The sequence below is a fragment of the Podarcis erhardii genome, assembly GCF_964252035.2.
Source record: "Podarcis erhardii genome assembly, chromosome: 14".
In the NCBI taxonomy this organism is placed as follows: Eukaryota; Metazoa; Chordata; class Lepidosauria; order Squamata; family Lacertidae; genus Podarcis; species Podarcis erhardii.
Window position 1 is genome coordinate 21,745,933 of NC_138503.1, and position 9,078 is coordinate 21,755,010.

General features: G+C 41.5%; 1 protein-coding gene across 1 annotated transcript in view; it reads right to left on the reverse strand.

Moving 5' to 3' along the window:
• ALDH1A3 (aldehyde dehydrogenase 1 family member A3) overlaps positions 1-8,341 on the reverse strand; it is a 28,937-nt gene extending 20,596 nt beyond the window's left edge. Inside the window, exon 1 of the mRNA XM_081839039.1 lies at positions 8,153-8,341. Coding sequence (XP_081695165.1) covers positions 8,153-8,254 — 102 coding nt within the window. The 5' untranslated portion in view covers positions 8,255-8,341. The remainder of the gene's footprint in view (positions 1-8,152) is intronic.
• Positions 8,342-9,078: the final 737 nt, after the last annotated feature.

Consider the following 9,078-nt stretch of genomic DNA (forward strand, 5'->3'; position numbering starts at 1 on the left):
TAAAGGCTCACATGTTCATTTTAAACATTATAACTGAGCCGACAAGTCCCACTAACATCTAACATCTGCACATTTTACCATAAAAAGACTCATCAAATACTGAATATTCATCTAACGTGTCATCTTAAAGAATCTTTGCTGCCTAGTCAAACAGATCACACCCCTGTTGGCATTATTTTCACAGGCATTGCTTTGGATATACAGTGGTACCTCGGGTTACATACACTTCAGGTTACAGATGCTTCAGGTTACAGACTCCGCTAACCCAGAAATAGTACCTCGGGTTAAGAACTTTGCTTCAGGATGAGAACAGAAATTGTGCTCCGGCAGCACGGCAGCAGCAGGAGGCCCCATTAGCTAAAGTGGTGTTTCAGGTTAAGTACAGTTTCAGGTTAAGAACGAACCTCCAACACGAATTAAGTTCTTAACCCGAGGTACCACTGTACCCGTCAAACTTAAAGTGCTACCTTTTGGTCAACTGCAAAGGCCAGTGAACATTCAAATTTAGATTGATTCATTTGGTATTGATATCTGTCTTACCTTTAAAGTCAAGCACTCTGCCTGGATAACTCAGCTGGTTAAAGCATGGTACTTCGTATGCCAAGGTTGCAGGTTCAAACCCCATAATGGGAAAGTTGCATATTCCTGCATTGAAGCAGGTTGGAATAGATGATCCTCAGGGTCCCTTCTAACGCTACAATTCTATGATTACCACAAACTGATCTGGACAAGGTTTATTAACCAGAAGGCAGGAGCTGCTGTGGGACTGGAACATGTTCTGTGCTTAAGACAACCACCTTACCAAGAATCAGCCTATACACAGTGAGGGGGCTGGGACACCTGTTCCCCACATCTGGTGTTGACCCAGTTGTGCTTCCCAGCTTGTTAAGGATGTCACACTAAGTGTTATTTTGTTATAGCATATGGGTAAGTGAACTGGCGCTGTGGTGTTAACCACTGAGCCTTGGGCTTGCCAATCAGAAGGTCGGCGGTTCGAATCCCCACAACGGGGTGAGCTCCCGTTGTTCGGTCCCAGCTCCTTCCAACCTAGCAATTCAAAAGCACATCAAAGTGCAAGTAGTTAAACAGGTACCGCTCCAGTGGGAAGGTAAACGTTGTTTCCATGTGCTGCTCTGGTTTCACCAGAAGTGGCTTAGTCATGCTGGCCACATGACCTGGAAAAACTGTCTGCAGACAAACGTCGGCTCCCTCGGCCAGTAAAGCGAGATGAACACCGCAACCCCAGAGTCGTTCGCAATTGGACTTAATTGTCAGGGGTCCTTTACCTTTTTTTAAAGTGAACTGTAAAGTTGAGAGAGGTTGGCATGGAAGGGATGTTCCAATCTTAAAGTTCCACATCAGTTTGCTATTATTTTTTAAAGACCTCATTGAAAGCAATCAGCACTTTAGTGCTAATTTCTCCCTATAGTCACATTTTTGCAAAACGTTTTCCACAAACACAGAGCAGCTACTCAATTAGAGAAATCGACTAATCATATTGACTGGACAGCTCTTATATATGCCTACCTACAAGCAAGCCCATTGAGTTCAATGGGACTTACTCTCAGGTGCATGGGATTGCAACCTAAAAGCATATGGGTAAAGCAATGTAAAGCCCTTAGCGCTTTTGACAATTAAGTGGCATTCACATTTTATTAAACAAAATAAAAATTAAGTGCCGTGCCCAATTTGTTGGGGCCTCTTTTTATTCAAATATTTTATTAAAAATAAAATTAACCCTGTAAGGAGACTCTGCAATGTAAATTACTCTACTACTGCACTATATTTGCACAATTCACACAGGAGTCTGATAAGAGTGCTTCTAGGATATTGTTTACTACTATGCAAGTGCTGTCCCAACATTTCAGCCACTTGCCATTTAGTTTTCTTTTATACAAAAATGCCAGTGGCAATAAAATATCCTAATAAATCCCACTTTTTGTCACTGGGCTGTTGTTGCTTTTGGTTTGCCAATGTTAACTTATAGGATTTTTTTAAAAAAAGTTCCATCCCTCTTCCCTGCCCGCCAACAAAAACTGATCCAGGGAAACAGACTTAAACACCCTTCTTTCTTCTGACACAACACACATGGCTTTGTTTTGGGACATTTTTCTACCACAAGATATGCTGGAATTTAGCTTGAGGTAGAAAAATGATCCCAAAAAACCATTTGTGTTATGTTTTCAGAGGCCTGGGCTTTGATCTAACAAACCAATTAATTGGTTAAACAGCCCTTGCAGAAATGCTTTAACTGGGCAACTGTAAAAACATTTGTGTTAAAAAGCAATTCAGAGGGGATGACTGTCAAATTAATTTTTTTTAAAGATCAGCATAAAACAGCAATATACCAGTGACCCAGTTTTTAATCAAAGCTTATTTGCAATCACACGGATGTTTTTACAGTTGTTCGGGGTGGGGGGCTACCCATAATGGGATGAGCTACTACAGTATTGCATCACACAGAGTCCATTTCTCAACACCTGTTGATAATTCTCTTCTGCTTTCTTCTAACTATTGGTTCTGAACTGCATTTCCTCCTTTGCCCAAAGTTGTTTAAGCCACAAATATTTTAGAAGAACCTCTTTGAAAACCTATCCAAACAAATATGTATCAACTCAATGAATTTAAATGTCTGTTCACACAATTCCAAGTCAGGGCTAGCACTAACACGAAGCAGGGTGGCGAGGCCTTTCCTTAAAAGGTGACAAAATTCACGTTTTTCCTGAAGTAGCTGCAGCATCAATTTTAGGACTGGAGTGTGTGTTAGTAGAACAGATCCAAGACCAGAACCAAATACTTGCAGAGATGCCTTAAATTCACTTTGCAGTAAAAAAACACACCACTTTGAAGGGTGAGGTCACTATCCTAGCCTCAGTTGTCAGGAATCGCCATTGACCTTGATGGAATTTGTACTTGAGAAAGCCTGGGTAGGCTCAGATACCATGTCCTTAAACACTTGAGAGAATTAAGCATGTTAAGCACATTTGCTCCTGATTTCTATAACCCTATAAAATGTTCATTAGATATCTACTATCTTTTTTTTAAAAAAATGAAATAATGGATGAAACATCCCTTAAAATTTAATGCAAGCTTCCTGGATTCCTCTTCTTTATTGGAGACAAACTTTTTTCCTGAAAATCAGCTGCTGATTGTTATCTAGACTCTAGAAAACAACTTTGCCCAACTCATTCCTATTTACACTTACTTTCTTCCACATTTTCTACATACTTGGATTTAACATAGATGTGTTTTCTAAATACGTAAGACCACCATAATAATACTTGCAAGGAAACAGTTTTGGGATTGACTCATTCAGAGGTATATACGAACAGTATGGAATGGTTTTGGGGAGCTGTAACTGATCACCATCATGATCTGACAGTCTTGTGGTTATAAACTGATTGGGGGCACCCACTATGGTGGGGCTCCAACTCCCATCAAGCCCAGAAGGCATAGGCAATAGTCAGGCACAATGGGAATCACAGACCCTCCAAGTGTCCCTTTTCCCCCATCAGAGAAATGTTGGAAGGTATGGTAGTATGTCTCTATTTTCATTGGAGGGTATGGAGTTATGTGAGTCCCAAGCCAAGAAGATAAGTAACTATACAACATTTAGAAGACATCTGAAGGCAGTCCAGTATAGGGAAGTTTTTTTTTATGTATAATGATTTCTTAGGTTTTTATATACAGTGGTACCTCGGGTTAAGAACTTAATTCGTTCCGGAGGTCCGTTCTTAACCTGAAACTGTTCTTAACCTGAAGCACCACTTTAGCTAATGGGGCCTCTTGCTGCCGCCATGCTGCCGGATCACGATTTCTGTTCTCATCCTGAAGCAAAGTTCTTAACCTGAGGTACTATTTATGGGTTAGCAGAGTCTGTAACCTGAAGCGTATGTAACCTGAAGCGTATGTAACCCAAGGTACCACTGTATGCTGGAAGCCACATCGACTGGGCAACACAGTCAGATGGGTGGAATATAAATAAAAAAAATATCATCATACAACATAAAATGTTGTATTTTAATCTTGTTTTTAAAGCTCTATTTCAATCAATTGTTTTTATATTTGGTGTTAGCCGCCCTGAGACCGGTCTTGGCTGGGGAGGGCGGGGTATAAATAAAATTTATCATCATCATCATCAGGGAATAGGATGCCCCTGTTTTCACTGGAGAAATGTTGGAGTGTATGGAATCCTATACTTCTTCCAAATAATGTGTATCGTTCATCCATTCTGTTTGATTTTTGAGATGGTCAACATCTGTTGTTTTCCACATTTTGGGATGGATACCCAAAATGTCAGTGTTTTTAAAATTTATGTATATATCTATATGCCTGTACATTAAGGAGTATGTGTAGAAGCAGGCCTCCTTAAAGACAGATATAGGCACACAACATCTATTCGTACCTGTCTCCTCACCAAGATCCTATGTTAAGCAAGAGAAGTTCCTTTCATTATGGCCACAGTAGGGATGTCAGACAAACTCCACTGAGTTCACATTTAAAGACAAACCTTCCCAATTTCTACTTTCTGATACGAAAAAATACACGATCCAAACTCTGCATGTCTATGACTCTATGAAATGCAGCTATCTTTTGGAACAAGCGCTTTTCTGAACCTTGCAGTGCCGTTCTCCAGCCACGTAATGTGTACAAAAATGCACACGTTAGTGAAAATCACATAGAAAAATGTATTAAGGAGCATTGCTTTGCAAAAATGTGCACCATTTTTCAAATCGGCATACAAATGTGTATAGTAGAAATTTGCACTAAAACGCTGGTGAATTTTCACGAGGGCTCTCTAAGAAGAAAATTCGCAAACGGCTGTGAAATGTGGAGAACTGGACCTAAGAAACTGAAAGTGACAGATTCTCCGAATCCCTAGGCAAGCAGTTTAACATTTTCCTGGAAATAAGGCCATTGTTCACATCTTATGTGGCTGCTGCGTTTTGCAATGCACATCTTATAGGATCCAACACAAGTTGTGAGAGGCACAAACTCTCCAGGCTTGCAAGCAAGACCCACAAGCTTTAATAAAGTGATCAGTTAAGGCTGCAATCCTAGCAAAACATTTTGTTTCCCAACACAGAGCAAATGGTACCTCTAAGCAAGGTATATAGTGTGGGAATTTTCCAGAGTCACTCAGAGGAGGATGAAGATGATGTGGAAGAAGCAGGGTGTATTCACAAGGCCCTAAGGCCTTTTTTTTGCACTTGAAGCTAAAAATCCCCCAAGCTCCTCTCCTCATTCCCCAGTTTAAAAAAGTTTTAAAAGCCAACCCAATCTGAATAATAAAAAAAAAAATGACCCAACAATTTACTATACTTTCATCATACCCTAATTCAGTTGCCTGAGTTAGCTGCCTAATTTTACCTAATGGTAGGGCTGGATGTGACCGACTATTACTTGCCATGAGAATGTGCTAATAATATGGCAGAAGTCTTCTACTAAGGAGTCCTAAAAGGCCTGAGACACCCCCCCTCAACTCAAAGTCCTTACTAAAGGCTGCAATGCGTAGATATTGTAACTGAAAGTGATTAGTTCATCAATAGAGGCCAAACAGCTAATTGGGTTTTTTAAAAGTAATTTTAGTGGTAAAAGTCTACAGCTTGCTTAGCATAACAGTTAAATCCATCTTCAAATAACACACTCCTTCTTCCTACATTTCCCAAGCATGTGTGCAAAAGACTCTTTAAACTTTCTTGATCAATTTCCCTGTTTTATGACTAATGCACTTTATTTTTGTATAGGTGGAAGTATACATGTTCCATTTATTATCCGTGCATTCTTTCATTTTCAAATAAGTGAGATTATACTTTAGCTGCACATGCTGCCTAACATTGCACAGAAAGAAATACACACTTAGCAATTTTCAGCAGAAGATTCACAGCAACCTTGCACTTTAAACATCATCTTTATGTTGTTTTACTTAATTAGGGGTAAGCTCAATTTCAGGTATTATTTTCTGTTGGGACCTCAGATTTAGACTACTTTGGGACGAGATATTCAGACAAATACGTCGAGAAGGAATAATTATAAATTTCAACAAGGCAACATTGCAACTGAATTTTAATCATGCCTCCAATTTCCATGTCTTTTTTTTCTTTAAAGTGACGTTCTATACAATTTAAGAGCTGGAAATGTCGCCAAATAAACTCTTCTAACTGAGTTCTATTTTTGCTGGGGCGGTGTCCTGCTGTCAATCTAAGTTGTAACTGGGAGATGCAGTTTTCATTTTCGTGGTCAAATACAGCAGGATATTTGCATAAATGCAAAAACCTGTCACAGACTAAAATACCAGCAATCTAGATCATATGCTGAATATTATTCTTATTTTAAAAGTGAGTAATACTACAGCTATGCAATTCACTACGGGAAAGCGCTCAACTTTGCAGTCCCAGCTGTTCAACTGAGTCCTGAACAGGAACAGGAATAGGCTATAGTGAATGATGGACTGGCTCATTATTATTTTAAATAATTACTTACATGAAATACGATTCATTCTGCTTCCAACATGGCTACAGGACCAATCACTCCAAGCAAGCCTCTTGAAGAAAATGTAAAAAGCAGGGTAGCATTTTGCTTCTACTAATTTCTAGCCAATATTAACGCCCGGAAATTTTACTATGCTTTGAGATGCTTCACTTTCATTCATTCTCACACCGGCAGACTCTGTGGGCTAATGCCACTATCATTCACATACTGAACAGAAGGTATGCAATAATACTATGTGCAATGGAGTGGTACCCCAGTTGAAATCACACTTCAATCAATAGTTTGCGTTAAACAAGCCATTAATTTCACATCTTCAGCCTCCCTCCCCATTTGCAATAAGGGTATAACACCGACCTACCTTGCAGGGGTGGTTTAAGGATTAGCAGAACACTATTAGAAATGCAGCAATATTATGGTACCAAGGTGCAGGAAGAACCTGGATCTAGTCATGTCCATAAAATACATTAAAGGAGAACCAAGGGAACTTTTTGAATAACTTTTAGACATGCAAACCTTGTTCCACTATGAGCCCCCCCCCCTTGCTACAAAACTTTCCAATGACTGCAGAAGTCCTTTTCTAGGAGAAGGTGAGGTCAACTTCCACTAGGAGCAGGGCCTTTTCTGCAGAAGCCCCAGACTTGTGGAACATAATATACATGGCCTCATCTCTGCTAGCTTTCCAAATATAACCTTTGGAAAGTTAACTGCTCTCCTCTCTGGCTATGGATTTCATTATTGCGATGTTTCTGTTTTTTGTTGTTTATTCAGCTGGTATGTCCTCAGCTTCAAGCGTTCAGGCTATGAGTGATGTGGCTTGTACAGCCAAAACAGTGTTATCCACGCACAAGAGGGCATTGGCAGGCTCAGGGAGACCCCAGGGTTTAACAAAAGTACATTTTGGAAGAAGAAAAAATTCCCCAGGAAGCAGGGGAACTGCCCAAGATTGCCCAATGAGGACAGAATGTTCAGCGGCCCTGAAACACTGACTGCTGAGGAACTGGAAAAATAGATGGATGGGAATGTAAAACTGGTGTATGTCTTATTGTGTTATTTGGTTTGTGAGCCCCTTTTGATATTATGAAAAAACAGCACATGAATACTTTTAAAGAAGAAAAGATATTCTCACTTAGCTACAAAGTTACCAAGGGCAAATCTTCCAAGTTCCCAGCCTTCAGTTTTCCCTGCTGTAAAATGAGCACAGTGGCAAGGTAATCTCATGCGGCTTTTGCTGCCCACAGCATGCTTGAGATGCACTATATTTATTTAAAAACAAACTCAGATTCTCTCTCTCTCTCTCTCTCTCTCTCTCTCTCACACACACACACTCACTCACACACACACACACAATTCTTGGAAATCGCAACCTAAACATTTTACTGTCAGCTTTTCTACATTTCCCCCTGTAAGATGCAGGGCCATCTGTGTTTTGTGGTTTTTATCCTGGAGCAACTTTTAGGTGTGCATTCTTCTCTAGTCTACTCCTTTGAGCAGGTTTTGTGGGGTCGGGAGGAAGAGAGAGAGATTGACCTCCTAAGGACTAGAGACTTTATTTCACTTTAAAATCCCTCTAGTTCTCCCACCAGGGAGAGAAAAGTAGACAGAGAAGGAGATAACCACACAGCGCAAACATGAACAGAGAAACCTACCGCTGCCCACTTACCTTGGTGTACTTGATCTCCAAGTTCCTAATAGGGTGAGGAAGCGGAGGGGTCGTTTTCTTCTCCGGCTGCCCGTTTTCTACGGCCCCATTGATTGCGGCCATCTCGCAGGATGCCTTGGTGCGGGTAGTCTCCCTCTTCCTTGCAGCCGACGGAGTCCTCCTCGGCAGGGTGACAGGCAGCCGAGCTCGCGCAAGCCTTTCCCAGGGCTTGCCTTTATGAATTCTCAGCCTCCAGCGGGAGTCCCGGGCCGATGGCTCCCATTGGCTGCGCGGCTCTAAGCCACGCCCCGCTGCTGGTCCATGCAGGCGCTCCGAGGCTGCAATTGACAGGCGGCAGGTAAGGAAGGAAGGAAGAAGGAAGAGAAGGCGCCGGGTGCAAGGCGCGGGACCCAAGCAGGTGCGGAAGATCAGCTGCAGCTTCCTCAGCAGAAAGGGGTGTGTTTGTATATATACATATATATATGGTGTGTGCATGCGCGCGCGCGCACACACACACAAAATGTCTCTGTTTCTCTATCAGCCTCTGCCAACCGGGTTGTGTTACTACAACTCCCATCAGCGGTTGTGTACTACAACTCCCATCCGCCCCAGCCAGCTGGTGCATATATAATAAATACAATGTATGTGTGTACGTGTGTATCCTTTTTCTCCAAAGAAGCAGCAGCTGTTTCATTTATCCCAGCTGTGCAGCCCCCTAGATTTTTTCATTCTTTCTCTTCCCCACCTCCCCCCACCCCTTGCAAAAATAATACAATGGAGGTAATTGTTTTAAAAAACCTCCTGGAAAGGCTCGATGAGCTGGGAATGAGTTAAGAAGCCCCGTCCCCGTTTGTGTTTGTTTTTTTAAAAATTGCCTTAGAAATGAGCACACGCAGTCTCAAAAAACTCAAACCTCCGAGGAGGTCAGCTGTACTGCCACGCAGAGC